This window comes from Odocoileus virginianus, chromosome 18, assembly GCF_023699985.2.
Source record: "Odocoileus virginianus isolate 20LAN1187 ecotype Illinois chromosome 18, Ovbor_1.2, whole genome shotgun sequence".
NCBI lineage: Eukaryota > Metazoa > Chordata > Mammalia > Artiodactyla > Cervidae > Odocoileus > Odocoileus virginianus.
In genome coordinates, this window is record NC_069691.1 from 36,856,479 (window position 1) to 36,882,946 (window position 26,468).

General features: G+C 37.3%; 1 protein-coding gene across 4 annotated transcripts in view; it reads left to right on the forward strand.

The window, feature by feature from the left end:
* The window catches only part of FOCAD (focadhesin), a 286,020-nt gene that overhangs the window by 174,778 nt on the left and 84,774 nt on the right, over positions 1–26,468 (forward strand). For all 4 annotated transcript variants that reach the window (XM_070480582.1, XM_070480584.1, XM_070480583.1 and 1 more), the window contains 3 exons: positions 3,624–3,762; positions 10,433–10,618; positions 16,952–17,073. In XM_070480582.1, the coding sequence (XP_070336683.1) occupies positions 3,624–3,762; positions 10,433–10,618; positions 16,952–17,073 (447 nt within the window). The remainder of the gene's footprint in view (positions 1–3,623; positions 3,763–10,432; positions 10,619–16,951; positions 17,074–26,468) is intronic.

Below are 26,468 nucleotides of genomic sequence, written 5' to 3' on the forward strand. Positions count from 1 at the left end.
TCAACAAAGCTTAGCTGTAATTGGAAGGGCGTAGTTGGTGTCTGTATGTGCATTCTTGTGTGTGTGTATGTGTATGTTCTAAAAAGACCCCTTTTTCCCCTGTATGTTTGAGTAGCTAATATGGTACAGTTAACCAACATTTTAGCATTTTAACAAGTATTCTTTCATATGTCTTCCCTTGATTTTCCTTAGTTGTACTCATGTTGATCTTATTCCATTGTTGCATACCAGTCAAGGGAAAAGACTGGGACTAGTGTAGGGAAGCTGGAACAAATGCTTGAAGAAAAGTGAGCCGAGGAGGAGGGATATGTAATGAAACCAAGGTCTAACAATAAGTGCTCATCTGTTCAGGAGAACCAACTCACCTTTGAAGAAACATAATTGAAGGAGTAATCATACCATTATAAGTAGGCAGAGTATTTCTGTACTTAAATGACAGTACATTTCTAATTTCTTTGTTAAAATATATATGCATATGTAAGATACAGACATATGTTGTTAAATTAGGTCATTTTTTATATATTATTTATATATAATAAGGTTGAGCAGAAACACCGGATAAGCTAAAATGTGTGCAAAAAAGATCATGTTTCTTTTATATGAAGTGATTCTGGAATTGAGAGTGTTTGGTTATCTGGCGTAGTTCATACACCAGCTCAGAACCGTCTGAAGGGTGTGGCGGCTTCTAGTTCTGTTTCCTATGCTTCCGCTTCTGTGGCTACCCCCTCAGCAGCTCCCTCCTCCAGGTCACACTCTCTCCCCTTTCCTCTCTTTCTTATAGCCTTCCTTCCTTTCTTTTTGAACACTTTGAAAAGTGAAAGTGTTAGTCACTCAGTCCTGTCCAGCTCTTTGTGACCCCATGGACTGTAGCTCGTCAGGCTCCTCTGTTTATGGAATTCTCCAGGCAAAAATACTGGACTGGGTTACTGTTCCCTTCACCAGGGGATCTTCCCCACCCAGGGATTGAACCCAAGTCTTCTACATTGGCAGGTGGATTCTTTACCATCTGAGCCACCAACTTTATTGAGATATAATTTGCATCCCATGCGGTTCACTCATTTAAAGCATATAATTCTAGTGATTTTAGTGTGTTCAAGGAATTGTTCATGTAATCACCGAGCTACCACAATCTAGTTTTAGAACATTCTATTAGCCACCATTTCCCATTACCCTTCCCCTGCCTCCCCAGCACTAAGCAACTGTTAGTATGCTTTCTGTCTCTAAAAATTTACGTGGCCTGAACTTTTCCTATAATGAAATCATATAATATGTGGTCTTTAGTGACTGACTTTGTTCACTTAGCATAATGTTTTCCAAGTTCATGAGTACCACATACCTGCATTTAATACCCATTTATGATTGAATAATATTCCATTGTATAGATATACCATATTTTGTTTATGTGCTCATGGACATTTGAGTTGCTTCCATTTTTTTTTGGCTATTACCACTAATGTATTCACATTCATGAACGTTGATGGGCAAGTTTTGTGTGATCATTTATTTTTACTTCTTTTGGTCATATACGTAAGAGTAGGATTGTTGGGCAGTCCTACTGTGTAACTCTGCCTTTAACTTTCTGAGCAGCTGCCAAACTATTTTCCAAAGGGGCTGTACCCTTTTACGTTCCTATGAACAGTGTGTAAGGGTTCTGATTTCTTCACAACTGCACCATCCCTCTGCATTTTCATATTAGCTTAAGGGTTTAGTGCTGCCTTCCACCTCCCAGAGTCCCCTGCCTCTGTGAACATGACATGCTGCAGAGTTTCCCAGTGCTGTGGTACTCTGGGGGCTTCCCAGGTGGCCCTAGTGGTGAAGAACCCACCTGCCAATGCAGGAGACATAAGAGACAGAGGTTCCATCCCTGGTCAGGAAAATCCCCGGGAGGAGGGCATGGCAACCCACTCCAGTATTCTTGCCTGGAAAATCCCATGGGCAGAGGAGCCTGGTGGACAATAGTCCATAGGGTCTCAAAGAGTCAGACATGACTGAAGCGACTTAGCATGCACACACTGATGCTCTGGTGTGCTAACAGTGTTATTCGTGTAGTCTCCAGCTGTAAGCATTATTGTCTGTTTGCCCCTGTATGCTCTTCAAATACTTTTTTCAATTTGTACTATGTTGTGTAAAGAGTCAGGAAGCAAGGTAAACGGATCCAGAACCAACTCCCTTTGGGGAACTTTTTAGGCAGCTAGGACTAGTTAAAATCTCTAAGATAGAGGATATCTCTGGCAGTCCAGTGGTTAAGAATTCTCCCTTCTACTGCAGGGATTGTGGGTTCTATTCCTGGTCAGGGAACTAAGATCCCACATGCCATGTGTATGGCCAAAAAAAAAAAAAAAAAAGACCTCTAGGATACCTCTTGATGATACTAAATGTGGCAGATTCCAAGTATACAAGCAGACCAGAGATACTCAGAAAACCCTCCTTGTCAGAACCAGAAGGTTTGCAAATGTGCCAGGGTTTCTCTGGTGTACACTGAAAGTGGCAAATGCGGACATGCTCTCCACAGGGCATACATCATTGTTATCTCTGTAATTATGGCTGGCTCAGTCCTCTGAGAATTAGGTCCTCAAGACTGAATCAGAATTAAATCTTGTCTTGGAAAGTACTCGATAGGTTGCTTTCACTCCTTCACTAGCAAAAAGGAACACTAGTTATGGTTGAAAGACTTCATCAGAGTTGAGGTTATTATACTTAAGAAACATTTTATCTCTGTTTTCTTTTATCCCCCTGCAAGTTTCCTGACTCAGTGCAGTTCCTAAATGAAACAGTGCTTTGGGGACCTATGAAGAAGGCAGTCTGCAGGAATTGTTAATTATTTCTAAAAATAACTGTGGGAGACAGACTAGTGGTAATGACTGGGTTCTGGCACTTTATGGTTATAGCAACCACTTTTATATATTTTGATTTCCTCCCCTAATGCTTAATTATCTCCATGGGCATGACAATGGTATGTCATTGAAAGTATTAAAAATTTAATTAATTGCTTGACAGTTATATCTTGTGGAAATTACAATAGTGGTAATCTTTCTACCTTTTTAATTTTTGGTTCAAACAAACCTAACTAATCACAAATCTTCAAATGGCAAATTAGACACAATAAAATAGAGCTACCAATTACAGATTTTAGTGTTTTTATATTCTCTTGCAACAAACTATAGAGTCAAACAATAAGTCAACTAAAGCATTCTGTGTCTTCCTGATCTCTACTATATATCCTACTAGAAGATTTTAAGCTTTAGAAATATAGCTAAAAATCACAGATTTTTTTAAAAAAATGTTTTCAGACAAGGCAAATATTTAATTATAAACCATAGAAGTTCAATATTCTGAATGTGTTTGCATTTTATTGTCTGATGGTGTAAAATTTTCGTTTTCTCTAGTAATCATTGCTTATGCTGGTTTATGATTATTTTCTTACTATATTACCATTAGTTCTTTACATTGATTTGGGAGTGTATCTAATAAGATGATTAGAATTTACCATTTAGTTAATTTGAAAATAAATAGATCTTGAAAATCAATTTTAATGATCTTTTGACATTGTAGAGCAATGAGTCTCAATGAACTTTGAAAAGGGCAAGTAAAAGGTTTTAGTATCACCTTCTCTGTCATTTCAGGTAAGACCAGAAATCCAAACTCCTGATGACCTAGATGAAGATGAAGATGAGGACGGTGATGAAAAAGAGGTGGATCTTTCCATTCCTGGCTCTTGCTATCTCAAACTTTTGTCACTCACAGCTCCTTCAGTTTTGCCAGGTGGGAAAACTGGTAAAGAAACTTTTGTCCTATTTGGTAGGACAAAAGCTAGCATTTTTTTGTGTGTGTGCTTTTTTTTCCTACTTGTCTGATTAATTGTGCTCTTTTGTGATGTATGCATAGTCTAGCTTACTTTAGTCTTAAATACTTATTTTCTATCTGTGTCCTATAGGGACTCCTTGAGATAGTATGGTTCCAAACACACTGAAAAATGTTAGACTTAAAATTAAACTGGATAACTAGTTTAAACAATCATTTTCACTGGAAAATTTAAATTCATTTTAAAAGTTAAATTTATTCTACAAGACAGATTTGCAGTGGGGCTCTTAAGTTGCTGATTCAAATGTTTCTTTAGCTTATTTATAAACTGAATGAAAAGATCATTAGAATCTTCAGGAATTTCCTGGGTAGTTTCATCACATTTCCTGGCGGTCCAGTGGTTAAGACTCACCCTTCTAATGAAGGGGCTGTGGGTTTGATCCCTGATCAGGGAACTAAGATCTCATATGCTTTTGGGCTTCCTTGGTGGCTCAGATGGTGAAGAATCCGCCTGCAATGTGGGAGACTTGGGTTCAGCCCCTGGGTTGGGAAGATCCCCTGGAGAAGGGAATGGCTACCCACTCTGGTATTCTTGCCTGTAGAATTCTGTGGACAGAGGAGCCTGGTATGCTAAAGTCCAAGAGGTTGCAAACAGTCAAACATGACTGAGTAACTTTCATTCACTTCATCATTAGAAATATATTCTTCCTTTAGAATTACTTTAAAGAAATGGTGGTACCAATATTTGAGAACTATCCATTAATGCTTTTTAAAAATAGATTAAGTTATATGGTCATTTAGTTTTGATGTAAAGTGTATAGGACCTTGACTCTTAAATAATTATTCTAATTATATCCAATTATTCCAATTCAATATTAGCCAACATTTTTACAAGCATGCATTTATTACCTTGTTTTGTCCCAAATCTACCCTGAATATTTATGGATGTAAAAATTAAGTTCAGTAAACACACAAAATGTCATCTTTGTCTTCTTATTAATGATCATAGTCTTCTCACTTCATAATGCAGCCTATAATGTTAGAGATTTTTTGGTGGTTTTATTTTTAATTTGACTGCATCAGATCTTTAGCTGTGGTGTGTGGGATCTGTTAGTTGTGGCATGTGAACTCTCAGTTGCGACATGTGGGATCTTGTTCCCTAACCAGGAATCGAACCCAGGCGCCCTCATTGGGAGCACAGAGTCTTAGCCACAGGACCACCAGGGAAGTCCCAGGTTAGACGTTTTGATACTTGGTTTCCTCCTACATGGAGATCCCTGAGGAATTCTGCCAAATACATTTAGTATTTATTGCTAGAGCATGCTTCTGTCCCTAAGTCCTGCCTCCTTTCATTAGAGAAAACCGAACAGTACACCTTAGACAGACTCATCTTTTCCTTCCCCCTTATGTCCAGAAAAGCTTTAAAGACTTGTTGCCATTTTCTTTCTCCTGTTCATCCACACTTCTTACCTCAAGGCTCCTCAGAGTCTGCTGCTGCTGCTAAGTTGCGTCAGTTGTGTCCGACTCTGTGCGACCCCATAGACGTCAGCCCACCAGGCTCCCCCATCCCTGGGATTCTCCAGGCAAGAACACTGGAGTGGGTTGCCATTTCCTTCTCCAATGCTTCAAAGTGAAGAAGTGAAAGTGAAGTCGCTCAATCGTGTCTGACTCATAGCGACCCCATGGACTGCAGCCTACCAGGGTCCTACGTCCACGGGATTTTCCAGGCAAGAGTACTGGAGTGGGGTGCCATTGCCTTCTCCGCCTCAGAGTCTAGGACCTCCCAAATCCCCTGTGGTTAATAGTGGGTCCAAAGAGGAAAAAAGCCTCCAGTTATCCAAAGTTCCGCCTATACCCCCAGATAACCAAAAAGTTCAAAGTCCTCTTGGGCTTTTTTTTTTTCTTTCTCATTTATTTTTATTAGCTGGAAGCTAATTACTTTACAATATTGTAGTGGGTTTTGTCATACATTGACATGAATTAGCCATGAATTTACATGTGTTCCCCATCCCGATCCTCCCTCCCACCTCCCTCTCCACCCGATCCCTCTGGGTCTTCCCAGTGCACCAGGTCCGAGCACTTGTCTCATGCATCCAACCTGGGCTGGTGATCTGTTTCACCCTAGATAATATACATGTTTCGATGCTGTTCTCTCAAAACATCCCACCCTCGCCTTCTCCCACAGAGTCCAAAAGTCTGTTCTTTACATCTGTGTCTCTTTTTCTGTTTTGCATATAGGGTTATCGTTACCATCTTTCTAAATTCCATATATATGTGTTAGTATACTGTAATGGTCTTTATCTTTCTGGCTTACTTCACTCTGTATAATGGGCTCCAGTTTCATCCATCTCATTAGAACTGATTCAAATGAATTCTTTTTAATGGCTGAGTAATATTCCATGGTGTATATGTACCACAGCTTCCTCATCCATTCGTCTGCTGATGGGCATCTAGGTTGCTTCCATGTCCTGGCTATTATAAACAGTGCTGCGATGAACATTGGGGTGCATGTGTCTCTTTCAGATCTGGTTTCCTCGGTGTGTATGCCCAGAAGTGGGATTGCTGGGTCATATGGCAGTTCTATTTCCAGCTTTTTAAGAAATCTCCACACTGTTCTCCATAGTGGCTGTACTAGTTTGCATTCCCACCAACAGTGTAAGAGGGTTCCCTTTTCTCCACACCCTCTCCAGCATTTATTGCTTGTAGACTTTTGGATAGCAGCCATCCTGACTGGCGTATAATGGTACCTCATTGTGGTTTTGATTTGCATTTCTCTGATAATGAGTGATGTTGAGCATCTTTTCATGTGTTTGTTAGCCATCTGTATGTCTTCCTTGGAGAAATGTCTGTTTAGTTCTTTGGCCCATTTTTTGATTGGGTCATTTATTTTTCTGGAGTTGAGCTGGAGGAGTTGCTTGTATATTTTTGAGATTAATCCTTTGTTGCTTCGTTTGCTATTATTTTCTCCCAATCTGAGGGCTGTCTTTTCACCTTGCTTATAGTTTCCTTTGTTGTGCAAAAGCTTTTAAGTTTCATTAGGTCCCCCTCTTGGGCTTTTTAAATGACACTGTTCCCTCTTAAATGGACCCTTACTCTAGTCTCGTGGTATTAGAAACAGGAGAAGGGGTGAGATGTGTGTGGTCGAGGTATACTGTTGTTTCTGGCCACAGTATGTGCAGAGCTGTGATTGCCATTAACTGGCTCTTCTGCATGTTTGTACTTGATGTTTACTAGTATCTGTCCCTAAGGAAGAAGGGGAGGGGTTGAGATTAACTGTATCTATTTGAGAAAATTCAATAATTAGAGTCAGTCAGGTGAATGATCTAGAGGCTGACTGTGTCTGGCAGACCATGTCACCACGAGCAGAGTTCTTCCATTTTTTGTTGCCTCATATTCCCTATGATTGTAAGAACCAGGAAAAGGCACTGCAGAGGTGTACCATCTATGAAGTACAGGGTGGATGATATATTTTAAGGCTCTAGGTACAGCAGGCAGAAGACTGAATTGCACTGAATGTAAACTAATCCTGGCCCTTTTCTTCTCTTATTCCTTTCTTTTTTTCTTAAAGATAATGGTTTTAATTGCATTAATGAGATGAAAAAATCGTGAAGCCCTGTGTGCTACTTACATGAAAGAAGATTTTTTAAAAAATAATCACTGTGCAAAATACAAAGGGTGGGGTTAGGCTGTGATATTAAATTTCTCTCTTATTCCTTTCAAGTGAACACAAAAGTAGTTGCAAAGTAAATCCAGTGATTTCAAATTATTTTATTTTATTTTATTTTTTGATTTGAGTTATTTTAAATAGGGATGTTATTGGTATGCTGTAAAAGATTTTTTAATTTTGAAATAATTTTAGACTTGTAAGAAGTTGCAAAATTAGAGAGTACTTTTACCCAGCTATTCCCATTGATAACATCTCATATAACTTTAGTTCATTATTAATACCAGGGAATTCACTTTCATATTGTTAATTAAATTATAGACCTACTTGGATTTCATCAATTTTTTTCCAGTATGTAAGTTTTGAGAATTAGCTTTTTAAAAAAGCTCAGTATAGCATCTAAGACCCATCCAAGTAGTTATCTGTATCAATTTGTTCTTTTTTATTGCTAAGTAATATTCCATTTTGAGATGTACCCAGGTGGCATTAGCAGTAAAGAACCCGCCTACAAATGCAGGAATTGTCAGAGACACAGGTTTGATCCCTGGATCAGGAAGATCCCCTGGAGAAGGGCGCAACAACCCACTCCAGTGTTCTTGCCTGGAGAATCTCTTGGACAGAGGAGCCTGTCAGGCTATAGTCCACGGGGTCACAAAGAGTCGAACACGACTGAACCGACTTAGCATGCACAGAAAATGTACCATAGTTTGTCTATGTCCTCATCTGTTGGAAGACATTTGGTTTATATGTAACACTCTTTGTCCTACAGATTTTCAGCTCTTTTCAAATCCTCACTTGATCATCTGGAAGGAAGAGACTAGGGCAAGGTTCAAAGACAATGGGGAAAATTCCTAGTTGCTAGCTTTTTCAAGGGCTGGGACAGATGATACTGTACATATCAGTCGCATCCATGATATTTTACTTTCATTTAATCTGCTCTCAGGCCTGGAATTATTTGAGAGTTCTTAGTTCTCTGAAGTGCCTGGCAAATAGACAAATTTTCATTCCTGGGTTAGTCTATGTGGAGATGTGTACTTATCTCTTGACATATATTATCTTTTACCAGAATAGGATGCCTTCTGTCCTCACAAGCACGTAATTCTTAGGTACACTCTGAAAAGTCTCGACTCCTCCATGGCTTGAAGCGGTCATTCATGTGCTCATGTATATAGGGTTTGGGGTGTGTGACCTGCCAATGCATATTACCCACATTTTTCATTCAGATGACATATTGGTCAGGGTATTCACAGGAAATTCAGAGGGAATAGTTGAGAATTTAATAAAGGACTGCTTAAAGGTGTGCTGTCAAGGTTAAAGAAAATTCACAAGCAATGGTGGATCATCTCAGAATAACAAATGTCTCAGCCTGAAGAGGTAAGGGAAGGTAATAGTTATGAGAATAAGAGAGAGCTTCTGTGTCATAAATAGGGCTGCCTAAGGGGAGTCAGGACCTTCAAAAGAGGGATACAGGCAGCCTGGAGCAGTCCTGCAGGAGGATGTCTAGGGAGTAACATGCCCTCACCTCTGTCCTCACCCGCTGATCTACCACTATCTCCCATTGAGTGAAGCCAGCTGAAAGCCAGAGGACAAGGGAACCTGGTGATGCTGTTATGAAAGGTTATCCTTCCAGGGCACAGAGCAGGGTTGGGAGGGTGGATCTGGAGCGGAAAATGGAAAACTTACTACATAGGTGTTCTCTGGACTTTGAATGGAGAAGCTTGGTTGTGCCTAGAAAGGTTCCATATAAGAATGACAGAACTGGGTATGCAATCCATGTTCCAGTGAATATTCGCTGCCTTTAATTGTGGTCATTTAAAGGGGACATTTAGGCCTGTTCAGAATGAAATTCTAGTTTAGGTAGGTGGACTCTTGCTTTTTCTTCCTATAATAAGAGGCACATGTAGTGGTTTCCTTTTTGTTTCCCTTATGATTTGTTTAGCTTTATTTTTTTTGTTGTTGGTTTTGTTCTGCATTGGGCAACCTCTAGTGGTCCTTGGGAAAATAACACTTGAATATAAAGCTATAGTGTTAATCAAGTATTTTGCTTGAATATCCTGTTGTCTTCTGCTCCTGGATCACTATATTCCCTTATAATAAGTAAAGATGTCAAGCAATAAGGGTCTTGGGCTTAATTAGAAGGAACACAAATAAATAATGAATTAGTTTTTAAAAATAAGTGTACTGATATTACTACAGAATGAAGGACAGTCATAAAAGGCTCTTTCTAAATGATAAGAAAGAGCCAGTCACATGGCAGTCAAGGATTAGTGTGTTCTAGGTAGAAGGAATAACAAGTACAGTGGCCTTGTCTTAGGTATGAGCTTTGTATTATTGAGGAATGGAGTAAAGCCCATGTGAAAATGTGCCTTTAACATAGCTGGGAAGGAAGGCAGGTGGTAGAGATGTAGTCAGAAGGAGAGTCGGGGGCCAGGTCATAGAAAGCCTTGATCATTTCTAGAAGTTTTGATGTTATTCTATGTACAGTGAGAAAACACCAGAAGGTGCTGGAGAAGGAAATGACATAAAATTCTAGCTTCTGAGTAGAGGATGGTTCAGAGCAGTGGTCATGAGGAGAAGAAATCAAGAAACTAGTTTTTAAATTCATCCAAATGAGGAAAAGAGAAGATAATGACCGGGCAAGTAGCAATAAAAATGGAAAGGGGTAGATTTGATATATATTTTTAAAGATAGATCTAAAAGGACTTGCTAATGAATTATATATAAGAACTATGAGAAAGAGGAATTAAGAATGACCAGGTTTTTAAACTTGAATAACTGAGTGCCATGTCCTGGTTTTAGGAAGACTAAGAATGGGATGAGAATCAAGACTTGTTCTTTTATTTCGTGAAATTTGATCTAAAATATAGCTAAGGTGTTGTTTTGGTGAGTGTGTGTATATGACTTAAGAATGAATGTTTCTCTTCTAGCATACGATGTTTACTTTTGATCTCCTTTTATTTCTTTCAGCTTTGGAGGAATTTTTTACATCACTTGTGAAGCAAGAAATGGTGAATATGCCCCGTGGGGTGTATCACTCTGCATTGAAAGGAGGTGCCCGCTTAGATCAAGGAAAGACTGTAGCAGGAATCCCCAATTTTATGTTGAAGATGTATGAGACAAACAAGCAGCCAGGTTTGAAACCTGGCCTTGCGGGTAAGCACCATACATCAATGTGTAGGTTTTTAATGTACCGATTAAAGTTTCTCTTCCAAGTAGGATGTGACTGGGCATGAAAAGGCATTGCTGCTGCTCCTCACATCTAGACACACTGGGTCAATTACAAACATGAATCACTCATTAAAGCCATTTAGAGAACTGCAGAAGCAAAGACATAAATAAAAGCAAAGAAGAGATGGACTGAAATTACAGAATAGGGGGAACATTTTAGATATTTTAGATTGTTCCCTGCCCCACCCACTGGCCCCCACCTCATAGGGGATGTTCACCAATTTTGGTTGTGGACTGGGACTGGGAATGGGCTCAGGCAGAGGCCTGTTGGAGGATAGAAAAACCGGTAAAGATTTTAGTGGTGTCAAGGGACTAGGGTGATGTGGTGATTAATTTTATGTATCATCTTAATTGGGCTAAATGATCCTCAGATAACTGGTAAATATGATTTCTGAGTGTGTCTGTAAGTGAGTTTCCAGAAGAGGTTAACATTTGAGTCAGCAGACTGAGTAAAGATCACCCAGAGCAGTATGGGTTGGCAACATCCAATCCATTGAAGACCCGAATAGAACAAAAAGACAGAGGAAGGGTGAAGCCGGGAGATCCATCTTCTCCTCCCTTTGGACGGTGGTGCTCCTGGTTCTTGGGCTTCCTGACTCAGACTGAATTACACCACTGGCTTTCCTGGTTCTCTCGTTTGCAGACAGGAGATTGTGGGACCTCTCAGCCTCAAAATTCTTGTGAATCAATCGCCATAAAAATAGCTACATATCTATATCTATACATATCTTGTTAGTTCTGTTTCTCCAAAGATTCTAATATAGGTGACAGACTGGAGAGTTTCCTCTTAAGATATTTGGTGAGTTTTGAGTCTGCACTGAAAGTTAGAGAACTAGGCTGATGCTTCTGAAAGGCAGTGGTCTCCAGTCTTACGGTACTTGGAAAACAAAGACTGACTAGGAGAATGGGCCTGAAAACCAAGTATACAAATAGTGAATTGATACTGGAGATCTACAGGTCTTTTCACCTGGCTGCCTTTACTCATTGTGTCCTCAAAGGCTGAAATTCAGGCTTGACTTTAACAAGAGAGTGTTACAGGAGGCAGAGAAACCAACAGAGATCTTGACGTTTTTGTGGTAACCTTAGTGACAAAACTGAGGTGGAGGGACCTCAAGCACACAGCATGTTTCTCCCTTAAGGTATTTGTCAAATTTTGAAGCTTTGTGGGGTGGGAATTTAAAAGGTAAGCTGAAAACTAAGGACAGATGTAAATCTCTGAATCTCCCATAATCTTCCCATACTGAAGTCAAAGACCTTTTAGGCTGTCAGTTGAAAATCTTGAAGAAGGTGTGCCCTAGAAACAGGGTTGAACCAGAGGTAGATTGAGATTTACCACAGCTATAATCAAGCCTGGCTTAGTTAAATCCCCAATTCAGTTGAGATGATCAGTGCTTCACTCTGCCTAACAGAGGAGAAACTCCTCTCAGATGAAAAATAACATCATTTAGAATGCCTGTGGTTCTTTCATTACTATCCAGTATATAGGGAAAAGGTTCTAGGCATTTGAAAAAGGCAGAAACTAGAAAAGAAGGGAATGTCTCATGGAAATAAAGCAGGCAGTATGTCAGGAAGGCATCACAATTCTGATCAGTGTACACAAAGTAGCAGAGTTCAAACTACATGACAAAAAATTAGAACTAACTAAATAGACAAATCCACAATACTAGTAGGAAACTCTGAAACATCTTTTTCAATGACTTGATGAATAAGCAGGCAAAAAATCAAGTTCACAAAACATGTGAACAATACTGTGAACAAACTTTACCTAAGTGATGCATGGAACATTGTATCTTATAGTGATATAATTTGTATGCTTTTAAACTGTACATTGGGTTATTTGTCTTCTTGTTGATTTTTAAGATTTCTTTATATACACTGGTAAAGGTCCTTTACCTGGAGGAGGAAATGGCAATCCATTCCAGTATTCTTGCCTGGAAAATCCCCATGGACAGAAAAGCCTGATGGGCGTATAGTCCATAGCGTCACCAAGAGTTGGACATGACTGAAGTGACTTAACACACACACACACACAAACTGTACATTGGCAACTTATCAGAATGATCATATGGCAGATCATAAACTTCAACAAATTTCAAAATATTGAAGTCATTGAGTCTGTCCTCGGATAGCAATGGGATTAAGCTAAAACTAATAAAAAGATAACTGGCCTGGAAATTCCACTAGCCTGGAAATTGAATAATATACTTATAGATCATCCATGGATCAAAGGAAAAATCAAAATGGAAATCAGAAAATATTTTGAACTGAGTGATAATGGAAATAAGACAAATTACAACTTGTGGGATGCAACTAAAACAGTGTTAATGAGAAATTCATACCTTTAAAGCATATACTGAAAAAAAAAAAAAAAGGAAAGAAAAGCAATGATATTAAAGCTTCTATTTCAAGAAAAATGGAAAATAGCAGTGAATTAAACTTAAATTATAAAGGAAAGGATAATAAATATAAGAATAAAAATCAATGAAAACAGAAAACATATAAAATAAAGAAAACCAGCAAAGCCAAAAGTTCACTCTTTGGCAAGTTTAAAAGAATTAATAAAACCATTGTAAGTCTGGACAGAAAAATAGAGAAATATAGATTACCTATACTAGGAACAACAAAGGAGACAGCACTTCAGACCCCACAGCATTTAAAAATAAAAATATTATGAAGAACTTTAAGCCAATGAATTTCACAGTTTAGATGAGATGTAGAAGTTCATCAAAATATAAAACTTTGCAGAACTGACAGAAAGCACACTATATGAATAGTTTGCAGTTGGTTATTAGTATTAGTATTAAAGAAACTGAGTCTGTAAGAACCTTCCCACAAAGAAACCCTAGGTACAGTTGCTTCCTTGGCGAATTTTTCAAAAAAATTCAGAAAGAAATAACAGCAATCTTTATAAACTCTAATATAGGAGGGAAAAAAAGAACCCTCTAGATGAGGTCAGCATAACCTTAATACCGAATATCAGAAGGGAAGCCACTCTTTTCCATGAACATAGTTGTGAAAATCTCCTCAAAATATGTTAGAAAATGGAATTCAGCAGTAGATACAAAGGAAAATAAATAATAATTAGTGGGGTTAATTTAATATTTGAAAATCAATATAATTTATTACATTAGCAGCAAAAAGGCAGTATAATCTTTAGATGACCTCAATAGATGTAGAAAAAGCCTTTGAAAAACTTAGCTCCTATTCATGTTACATAAAAGACTCTCATTAAGCTCTGAATAGAACTTCTTTTATTCTGATAAAGAACATCTACAATGCCATCTTTGTACTTAATGCTGAAATAATGAGACTTTCACTCCTTGAGATTGGGGAAAAGATATGGATGCTTGTTGTTACCAGTATTATTCAGTATTGTAATGGAAGCCGTAGCTAGTGTAATGAGCCAAGAAAAAGAAATAAAAGTCATGCAGATTAGAAAGGAAGAGATAAAGTAGTCATTATTTGTTGATGACATGATAATATACATAGAAAATCCAAAATAATCAGCAGAATAATTAGGATTAATAAATGAATTAAGATTACTGTGTACAAGATCATATAAAAATGAATTGTATATTTGCATATACACAACAAAAATGAAACTTAATAATTGTATCATTTATACTAGTACCAAAAACCACCAAGTACCCAGAATAAATTTAACAAGAATTGTGCAAAATCCTTATACTGTATGCTATAAAATATTATGGAGAAAAGTTAAAGAAATTTGAATAAATTGAGTTATATTCAGTGCTTATGGACCAGAAGACACCATGCTGTAAAAATGTCAGCCCTCTCCAAGCTAATATGTAGTTTCAACCCAGCCCCAATCCACATCCCAGTAGGTTTTTGGAAATTGACAGACTGATTCTAAAATTTGTGGAATTGCAAAATACCAGTAATGGCCAAGGTAAGCCATTGAGGAAATATAGGAGGATAGGAGGATATACATTACCAGATATCCAGACCTATTATGAAACCATGATAATTGACAGTGTGATATTGGTGCAAAGACAGGCCAACTGACTAGTGGAAGAATATGGAGTGTACAGAAACAGACCTACATGTACAGGGTCACTAGATTTGTTACAAAAATAATACTGTGGTGCTTTAGAGAAAATGGATGATCTTTTTGAAAAATAACAAATTATATTAAAATCACAAGCATGTATTAATGAAAATATACCATTAAGAGAGTGAAAAGCAAGGCACATAATACAAGAAAGTATTTTTAGAACATATATCTGATAAAGAACTTGTGTCTAGAATATGTAAAGAATTTTAAAAAATCAATAAGAAAAAGACAATTGAAAAACAGGGAAAAGAGTTGAATTTACCCTTCAAAAAGAGGGTATACACAGTATATTAACACCTATATATGGAATTTAGGAAGATGGTAATGATGACCCTATATTTGAGACAGCAAAAGAGACACAGATGTAAAGAACAGACTTTTGGACTCTGTGGGAGAAGGCAAGGGTGGGATGATTTGAGAGACTAACATTGAAACATGTATGTTACCATTTGTGAAGTAGATCGCCGGTCCAGTTTGGAGGCATGAGACAGGGTGCTCGGGCCGGTGCACTGGGATGACCCTGAGGGATGGGATGGGGAGAGAGATGGGAGGGGGGTTCAGGATGGGGACACATGTACACCCATGGCTGATTCATGTCAATGTATGGCAAAAACCTCTGCAATATTGTAAAGTAACTAGCCTCCAGTTAAAAAAAAATTTTTTTTTAAAGAGGGGGAATAAAAGAGGGTATACAAATGTCTGATGAACATATGATTAGATGATCAACTTCATTAGTCATCTGAGAAATGCAAATTAAAACCACAGTAAGATACCACAGCAGACCTAACACTATGGCTAAGATGAAAAAAAATGGAAAATACAAAGTACTGATAAATATGTGGAGTAAACAGAACTGCTGCTGGGAATGTAGGTTAGTAGAACCACTTGGGACAATTCATACTGAATAAATTTATACTTTGTTACCTACCTATTTCATTGTTAGGAATAAGCCCAAATAAAGTCACCGAAAGACATAATAATGTTCACTGCAGCATTATTTGAGTAGCCCTACACTTATTTTAGTTGCTGAACTTCCCTGGTAGCTCAGCTGGTAAAGAATCCACCTGCAATGCAGGAGACTCCCATTCAATTCCTAGGTCGGAAAGATCCCCTGTAGAAGGGATAGAAGCTATCTAAATGCCTATTGACAGTAAAATCGTGGTATGTACACATTATGGAGTGTTATTCAGTAATGACAATGCATATACTACAACTACCAATAACAATATGAATGATTCTCACAATGATTATGTTAAGTGAAAGAAGTCAGATATAAGTGTACAGCCTGATTCCAGTTTTGTCAAGTACCACAGTATGAAAAAAGTTTGCTAGAAAGTTGTTATCTTTGGGCTGGGTGTGGACCTGATTGGAATGAGACATGAGGAAGGGCTTCTAAGATGTTAACAATATTTTGCTTCTTGATCTGGGTACTGATTACATTTTTGTTCAGTTTGTAAAAACTTATTGAGTGGTATGCTTATGTGTACTCTTCTCTGTTATACTTCAGGAAGAGATATTTATAAAGGTAATTTTTCTGTTTTAGTATCTTAGTCCTTGAATATGTCTTCTCATTGGCTCAGAATTACCCAGATGAGGTCCAAGACTACCCTAACTCATACCTAGTGTTTGGCTGCCTGCCTTTGCTTTTTAACTAACAGGAGGTCAGCAAATGCTGGAAGTTCAAGTTAGTTAAGCAGAGTAGGAAGGATTGGGAGAAGGGTAACAGATGGAGGAAGGGAGGAAAAAGGGAGAGTGAATGTATGTGACTATAGATATGATGGAAAACTAGTCCATTTATCGGTGTAAACTAAAGGAACCCATATTATCAGGAGTTTACAAAGACTGTCATGCGTAAGCGTTTCTCTTTAATTGAGTTTTTTTTTTTTAAGGAAAGTTAATAGACTCCCTAGAAGTAACAGTTCACAGAATTTAAAATAAACATGATTTGAAATATTCTTATTTATTTAAAAATGAATAAGACTCCTCTGTAGCTTCAAGATGGTAATTTCTTAGAGCTCTTCTGTTTTTTCTTTTCTGTACCAACAGTTAAAAAAATAATAATAATTTGCTTAGCATATTCTTTTAATTTCTAAGTGTGTCTATCCAGATTGAACATCAACTACTGAGAACCTAATTAATGAGGTTTTTCCATAAGCAGTGTTTTTATATTTCTTTTTTTTAAGGTGGTATGTTATTTTGCTATGATATTTCAATGTATCAGAGTAAAGATGGCAAACCGTTGCATCGACTGATGGCCAGTAGAGGGCGAAGTTTCAAGCAGACCTTACTTGCCCTAGTGCATGAGGTAGGTACCTCTCGGTTCTCTGAAACAGTGCTTCTTCTTGTATATGCTTTGGGGTTTCCCTCCTTGGGTTTATGGTGATGAAATTTAGCGTGTGTTTGGAAATAATTTTTCTATTATTCATAATGAAAGTGGCTTTTAAAGGCAACCAAAGTAGTTGATCCAGCTGTAGTATTTTGATGTACTTCTCAAAGAAACCAGCATGTTTCCCTTTGGGCTCAGCCTATTAGAGAGTAGTATCTAGGAAAGTATCTAGTTTGGATTATTTATCAATATTTAATTGCCTCTGTTCAGAATAAATACCAATTTAATATTTCAAGAAATAATCTAACCTATTTCTTAATTGTAATCCTTTGGAAGTATGTAGGGACCACTATTTATATCTTGTGAGTATTGGAAATTAACAGTAAATAATTGTGTTGGAGGAGGGGAAACCCTTTGATTTTATTGTTTATTTACTTTTCTTTTATGCTACTCTTAAAATGAAGTTGTGTGGTGCCATTCATTAGGTGTTGCTTGAAATTTGATCATTACAGATTGTACAATACCAGAGAGGAGAAGGAAGTTGAAAAGCACTTGGGAAATCTGTGGGGTTTTTTTAATTGTTTTTTTAAATTTTATGGCTTCCCTGGTGGCTCAGATGGTAAAGTGTCTGCCTACAGTTCAGGAGACCAGGGTTCAATCCCTGGGTTGGGAAGATCTCCTGGAGAAGGAAATGGCAACTCACTCCAGTTTTCTTGCCTGGAAAATCCCATGGTCGGAGGAGCCTGGTAGACTACAGTCCATGGGGTAGCAAAGAGTAGGACACGACTGAGCCACTTCACTTTCATTTTTTCATGACAGTTACTCATTCAGGTGCATATAGGTTAAACTGTATGAATAAATAAAAAACAAAATATCACAGCAAAGAGGTTTATTTCATATAATTTAGACATAAGTTATATAACAGGTATAAATGAAAATGTATGAATTGTAAAAATTTTTAAAGATTTGAGGTAATGATAGTGCTTCTACAATATGTTTACATTAAATCTTACTTTGATGCATAATTTATAAATATTGGGATCACTTCTTTGATTTGATAATATTCTGTGTCTTACCAGCTGCCACCAATTAGCATAGCCAGATTTTTGTTTGTTTGCCCATGCCATGTAGCATGCGGGATCTTCCTGCCCTGCAGTAGAAGCGTGGAGTCTGAACCTCTGGACCACGAGGGAGGTCCCAACATAGCCAGATTTTTAAAGACCCACCTATGCTACCCATTTTAGTTTTATATATTTGGTTAGAATTGAAATTATGTAAATCTTTGTTTAATGCAATGTCTTTAACCAACAAAGGAAGGAAGAACTGGGGAGAGTAGTGTTTCTCTGAGAAGAAGAGAGGTTTAATTTCATAAGCAAAGAAAAGCAATAGGTAATTTCTAGATTTGTTCTCCCTATTATCTTATTCGTTGTTATGGAGAAGAAAGAGATTTGGTACTTTTTTGTGCTTTAAAGCTGTGTACTTAACGTGGATAACCAACATGTTAACTATGAAGGGAAGCCTGAATTGAAAAGTCGCTATCATAACAGATGGAGAAGGGAATGGCTTCCCATTCCAGTATTCTTGCCTGGAAAATCCCATGGACAGAGGAGCCTGGTGGGCTACAGTCCTTGCAATCGCAAAGAGTCAAACACAGCTGAGTGACTAACACTTTCACTTTCATCATAACGGAAACAAGGATAAGTGTTAATGTAGGGGTGGCAGAAGATATCTGATAAATTAAGCAAATGGTATCAGAACTTGTGAGGTATACCTTAGATGTGAACAGAGAAAAAACTTGAGTTATGATACTTGTTGCTTGTATTATTGAATGCCTAGAAAACTTCAAAGAGATGAGAAAAGATCATAATTTTAGGGGTCACTTGGAAGATGCATTAGACAGAATTCTACCGAATCTGTGGCAGGATTTTGGGTTGGATTTATCTTCTGCTTACTGTAATTCATTTTTTAAAAAGGCAGAGAGAGAGAATGAGCCAAGCAGTTTCTCAGAGTATCTGGCAACAAATAATAAAAATTTTAAGAGCTAGTTAATGAGAATAACAATTGGAATAATAATGACTCATAACTAGCTCAGGCACGTTAAAGTTTGCTGTGCATATGTTAATTCATTTAATCTCTATATTCACACTGTGAGGTTGGTACTGTTTATGTATTTGACACACAGAAATAGAAGAGCCTGGAAATTGAACCCAAAAAATATGATTTCACAGTTCTTGATTCTGTCTTATTTTTAACATCTGTCATCATAGTTTCAATTTGTTTATTAATTTACCCATAGATGCACATTTGGGTTGTTTCTCCTTTTTCCAGATTATGACTAAAGCTGCTATAAACATTACTATTCAGGTGTATATGTGGACATCTCTTTTAATTTCTCTTGAGTAAATAACTATATACAAATGGAATCGCTAGGTCTTTTGGTGAGTGAATATGAAAACCCACCTGTTTTTCCAGTGACTGCCCCACTTTGAATGCCCACCAGCAGCATGAGGAAGTTCTGGTTGCTCTCCCTTCTTGCCAGCACTCAATATGGTCAGTTCTTAAAATTTAGCAGTTCTCACAGTGGTTAGTGGTTTTCCTTTCGTGGTTTTTAATTTGTGTTTTTTTAATGACTACTGATGTTGAGCTTCTTTTCATGTATTTATTCATATCATGGAGTGTTGTGTTCTTTTGCCGTTTTAAATCCAGGTTTTTGTTTTCAAATGAGAACTCTTTATATATTCTGGATATGTGTTTGTTTTTTTTTAATTAGAAATGTGTCTTGCACATGTTTTTACCTACTCTCTAACTTGTCTTTTTATTTCCTTAATAGTGTCTTTTGAAGACTGTCTCTTCAGTTTTGCAGAATTTATCAAGGTTTTCTTTTTATGGTTCTTGCTTCTTGTCTTATCCAAAGTCTCAAAAATTTGCTGTTTTCTTTTCCTATGTTATCTTTTTTAATTTTTAAAAAAAGAGGTATAATTTATAGAGTGTAAAATTTACTCATTAGATGTGTGCAAGTCAATTGGTTTTAGTATATACACAGAAATGTATAGCCATTACCACAGTCAATTTTAGAATATTTTCATCGCAATGTAAAGTAACTCTATACCCATTAGCAGTCACTCTCCATTTTCCTCACATCCCAGCCTTCATCAACCATGAGACCACGTTTTTAAAATTTTATATTGGAGTGTAGCCGGTTAACAATGTGATAGTTTTGGTGGACAGCAGAGGGACTCTGCCATGTATATACATGTATCCATTTCCCCCCAAAGCCCCGGCCCATCAAAGCTGCCACATGACACTGAGCAGAGTTCCCTGTGCTGTACAGTAGGTCCTTGTTGGTTATCCACTGTAAATACAACAGTGTGTACATGTCGATCCCAAAGTCTCCGCGTAAATTTTAATTCAGCTTTGAGAAACTATTTTATTTTTTTTTTTGACTTGGAAATTGAATTTTACTTACAAATGTTCCCTTTTAAACACAGATGCCATTCCACCCCTTTTAAAGCATTATTAGCTAATAATTTCCAGAAAAAACCATTTACATTGTCTTAATTTGTCTGCATAAAACAGTATTATGGGGTAAACAAATATGGGATGGTCTAAGACATAAAAACAAAACAAAAGACAATTTATCCTCTGTGAATGCTCTAGTGATTGACAAAGAATCACCAATCACACCCCTTAATGTGCTACTCCAAGAAACGTGATAATTTGGGGAGGTAAATGCTTCACAATAAAGTCTCACATAGTATGGTTTAATGGTGATTGTTTAGGATTGCTCTTGCAGGTTACTATTTATGCTGATTTTTAAAAATTAGTCATCATTGTTAAAAAGGGCAAAGATTAAAGAAAAATCTGTAGAGAAACTATTTTAAAAACCTGCTATAATTTTGGTTACAAATGCTTTGAATTTGTATCTCAGTCTGGGAGAGAATGTATATCTTAATAATATCGAGTTTTTCAACCAGTACGCAAGGTATATTTCTCCATTATTTTAGGTCAGTGTTCTGTTGTTTTCTTACTACAAATCTTGCACCTATTTTGCTAAATTTAATAAGTACTGCACATCCCTAAGTACTTTTATGCTAGGGCAATTAGACTGTTTTTTGGTTTGTCTTTATTTCCAACTGTTCATTGCTAAAATATAAACATATAATTGATACTTTTTTATGGCCTTACTCTACCCACTTATATATTCTTGTAGCTTTTTTATAGATTCTTTTTGATTTTCATTGCAATGTTGTCTGTGAATAGAGATTGTCTTAGTGTTTTTCTTTCCAATCTGTCTGCCTTTGATTTCTTTTTCTTGCCTAATTGCACTGTCTAGGGCCCTTTGGTATGGTTGAATAGAAGTGGTGAGAGCAGACATTCTTATTTTGTTAACAAAATAGTCTTGGGGGAAAGCATTCAGGATGTTTAACATTACATATGATATTATATTTACTGTTAGTATAGAGATTTTTGTGGATATTCTGTATTAGGTTGATAAAGTTTCCTTTATTCCTAAATTGGTTTTTTTTAAATCACAAATAGATGTTGAATTTTGTCAAATGTGTTTTTTCTACATTTGTTGAAATGATTATATACTTTTTTCATTTGTTAGTAGGATGAATTATTTTGATTAATTTTTCTAATGTGAACCAAATCTGCATTCCTAGGATAAACTCCACTTGATTGTGGTATAATATCCGATTTATTGCTGAATTTGATTTGCTAGTAATACTTTTTTAGGGGGCTTCCCAGGTGATCCTAGTGGTATGCATCCTGCCAATGCATAAGACATATAAGAGTTTTGAGTTCAATCCCTGAGTCGGGAAGATCCCATGACGGAGGACACTGCAACCCACTCTAGTATTTTTGCCTGGAGAATCCCATGGACAGAGGAGCCTGGTGGGCTATATAGTCGATAGGGTCACACAGAGTCAAACCCAACTGGAGCGACTTAGCACACACACTTTGTTAAGGATTTTTGCATCTTGGCACCTATGAGAGATATGATTTTGTGGTTTCCTTGTAATATCTATGCCTGATGTGTTATCAGGATAATGCTCTCCTAGTAATTTTTCCTTAAGTGGTAGAATTTTCTAATGAAAAGTCTGGACTTGGAGTTTGCTTTAGGAAAGTTTGTTAACTATGAATTCAAGTTACATAATATATTAAATTATTTACACTATCTATCCATCCATCCCTACTAATCCTGAAGAGGGAATTTCGGTGGCACAGCATACATGACAATTAGTATGTATCTCTCCTTTTTTTAAAGTGTGCACTTCGTAAAACCAGGTAGTTTGTTTTGGCCATATGCAGTTCCAGTGCTTGGTATTCCTGGCACATAGTAGACACTTTATAAATGATTTTAATCCTTTCGAAACTTGGGTGTGTATTATATTTTACATGTACACTTAGTGGGATTGTTTCCTTTTTCCAGAAATGTTTCAGTTAAATTGATGGTCAATCTAATAATTATTGAGGTCTTACTAGGAAATGACATTATTGTCATTTGAACAAGCTATTATAAACTGTTTGTGTTGTTATTCATTTATATGGTTTAGCCTCCCCTCTCTGCCAAAGGTTACATATACCTATAGGATATTCTATAGTCCTAATGCATACAACTATAGATGAGTGAGTGAGTGAATGAATGGGTAAATGAATATTCAACTGCTCTGCTCTTCATTTTTTAAAGTGTATTTTGCTCCATGTAATTGTCAATATTTCTCAATAACAACATTAGTTAAATCAAATATTTTCAGGGTCTTAGAGAACTAGCTGTTTAATCTGTGATGAATTCTTTAACACCCTTCTTTCTAAAAACTGTTTTTGTTTTAAATTGAAACTCTCCCAAGTTATACTTTGAGAAGACTCAAGGACCTAAGTCTGAGTTGGGTTTGACCTGACCTACCAGGGGTAGTTTAGATTTCTCTAAAACTGAAGTGCCCTTGCTCTCTTTGCTCCTTTGAAAAGGGGACCAGCAGGGGTCATTTCAGACCTACCAATGCTTCTTCAAGCTCCTTCTCTGCCCTGATTTATGACTACTTCTTCTCATCCTGAGACTGACTTGGCTCCATTTGATGAGGAAGCTGAAGGTGAATGACATGTCTCTTTCCCTGGAAGTTGCTGCCTGTCTTGTCATCCTTTGGCATTTCTAACTCTGACATGACACTCTCCCCTAAATTGGATGATACTGATTTGTCCCTGGATGAGAATGGCAGCCTTGCTTCATTATTTCCTCCATATTCGGGCACATGTAAATTTTCCTGATCCTGCTGCTGCTACCCAACCATATTTCTGCCTCAGCACTAGGTAATGAGCTCTTTTTTCATCTTTTTTTCAGCAAAACCTTTATTGGGCTTATTGCCGGCGCTACTCTGAATGAGATTTTTTTTCTTCTTTCTTTCTTTTGAAATTGATCATCACTTGTTTATTTTGCCTTATAGGTTATTTTTTTTCTTCTGCCTTCTTTACATTTTCCCTTAGATACCCAAAAGTACATGGGCTATAACCCATCATTTGCCCTTTCTTTCAGTGCCTTCTTCATTTAAAAACATATTTCTTGTGAAAAGCATGGAGTATGTTAGCATTCATGCAGTAAGAAACAATTATACGAAAATTTTGAATAATAATTGGGAGAAGTGGTATCTGTGCTTGTTACACATTCCCCTTAGAAAACACTGTGAAAAGTATGGTTTGCTATATTTTAGAGACTCTGTAATTACTGTGTGATGTGAGTTGTTATGGTAACAGGGTTTTCCCCCTTCCTATTAAATAACAGAGTAAATGGTTGCTTGAGACGTGATTGAATTGTCAGCTTTCAAGCTAATGTTATCCTGATGGGAAAGGGGAGTGGGGGGGTGGGGTGGAGAAGAGAGACTGAGATAGAGAGAGAAAGTGGGAGGGAGGGAGGAGAGAGAGAGTTTAAAATGTCCAGAAAGCACCTACAAAGTGAGGAGTGTCATTCTCCTTTAAAAATGTGTCCTTCACAAGCCCTCCCTTCTTGTCTTCCAGTCAGTATTTGTCAGGGGACGGGAATAACAAAAAATTATTCTGTGCAAACAAGATTACTATTGACAGACAACTGAAGCCTGTGCTTTCTTATTTATATACAGTGGGCCATTGAGCGGCCTTGGGGGTCTCTAACACTAAGTACAAATGGTTTTTCTTCTGGGAACATAGGAGGAGTGTGCATATGTCACAGACCAAATGTCGTGACTCAGTATTGATGTGTCTGGGTAGCAACTGAAGTTAACTGCTTTTATTCTTTAGATAATAATATATACCTCTGGGAAACATGAAGACGCCTTACTTTGTGAGACTGAGGTTTTAAAATCCATAGCAAATGCTTGACCTGTCAGTTTGCTTGCTGTTCTACCTTGCCCCTTCCAGTTTCATAGTCAACCTCACCAAAGCTCAACTGACATGATTTAAGTTATTTAATGAAGGGCTGTTGAAATGAGTATTTTCTTATAAATGAATAATTATATTTGTTAAGATCACTCAAGAGGCAGAGAACATTACCAAACTTCTGGGCAATGCATTCTGAGCTGTAAATTATCAAATTAAGTGGTCGTGTTGTTCCTGCTCGGACTTCCCTGGTGCAGTAAAGAATTTGCCTGCAATTCAGGAGACCCAGGTTCAGTCCCTGGGTAAGGAAGATTCCCTGGAAGAAAAAATGGCAACCCGCTCCAGTATTCTTGCCTGGAGAACCCCATGGACAGAGGAGCCTGGCGGGCTACAGTCCGTGGGGTAGAATAGGGTCAGATGCAACTGATCAACTAAACATAGGCACACAGTTCCTTCAACTAAAATATGTGTCTGTGCGGAAACTAGATCTCCTTTTTCATTCTGTCTTTTGACATTTTCTCTACGTTTGTGAATTGTGTTTCTAGGCAGGATATTTTCTGTTGAGCTAGTTTTTCAGGTATATGTCATTAGAACTTGTGTGATACTAATTAAAATGTTTAGTTAGGAAATTTCAAACTTTAAAGTTTATAATACTCACTTTAAGTTTCGCTTTGTCGCTCACTGTGTTTTTAATCTGGAATGAAACATTTCCCAGCCAGGAAATTTTGAACATGTTTTGTAAAATTTCAAATAACCATATCCTCAGCAACTTGTATTAGAGTTTAGCTGTGCCTATTAAAATGGTTTTCTAACATTGTGTTTTCACACATCATAACTCTCTGTGATTACTTGTTTATGACAGTGTAGTTTTCACATGACAAGATTTTGCCTTAAAGCGAATACTGTACATTTAATTTGGTTAAGCTCAGCAGGTCCTTAAGTGAACATTTATGTGTGAGACACTGCTGTGGGTTCAGTGTCCATGAGAGGGATTCCAGGGTGAATAGAATATGATCTCTGCTCTTAGGTTGGTATGATCAGCGTCCAATCACAAAAAAATGCAATCTGTTGAGTATAACAAGAGAGGCGTAGTATAGTGTACTGGAAGTGTAGGGATGGGAGAAATATTTCAGTAAGTAGAGATGAGAGGAACACAGGACATTCAAAGCCGTGGAAGCAATCAGTGAATGCGAAGGTCTTGAAGAGTATCGGACAGGCTAAGAAATTGGTTTATAACCCAAGTGAACCAGAATACAGGTTAAATGAAAAAGAGGAGCAGAAAGTAAGTGGGGAAACTGGTTGAGGATCTTAGTCAGCAGAGTTCTCACATAACAACAAATTATTTCTTAAAGTAAATGGCGTACTTTTAATTCTAAAATACTTTGGACATAGCATAGAATTTTGGACTTTATTCTTTAATGAATCATCAAAGGTTTTTTGAAAAATTCTGAGTTAATATAATAGTAGCAACATCGTTCAGCATGTATTAGAAGGAAGAAAGATTTTAGACTGTTAAGAGATGAGCTAGGTGGGCTCAATAATTAAGACAGGAATTAGAACTAACTCAGTGAGGAAGAAAGTAGCGACAAACGCAGTGAACATTTCAGAGGTAGAGTTGACAATTGAGCTGGAGGCAAGGGAGAAGTCCAGGATAAATCAGAAATTTCAAATCAGAAGTTTCAGATTTCAACTGCAATACTGATGGGGTAATGTTGATAGAGGAATGATAAGAGGGAGAGTGTCTTTTGAATGATGATGCAAACAAGTGTACAGAGGGTATTAGATAGTGGGAGGTGAGTGTTTGAGAAGTACATGTTCTAAAAGTGGTCATTTTCAAACTATGTATTTTAAATTTTATTTTATTGAGTTATATACATATGATAGGTTTCTCCCCTTTTAGTGTATCATTCTATGAATTTTGAGAGGTGAACACATTCATCTAATCAGTACCACAGTCAAGATAAGGTCAGTTTTAGTACCCTAAAATCACCCCATGCCCCTTTGCAGTCAGCCCCTCCTGGGCTTCC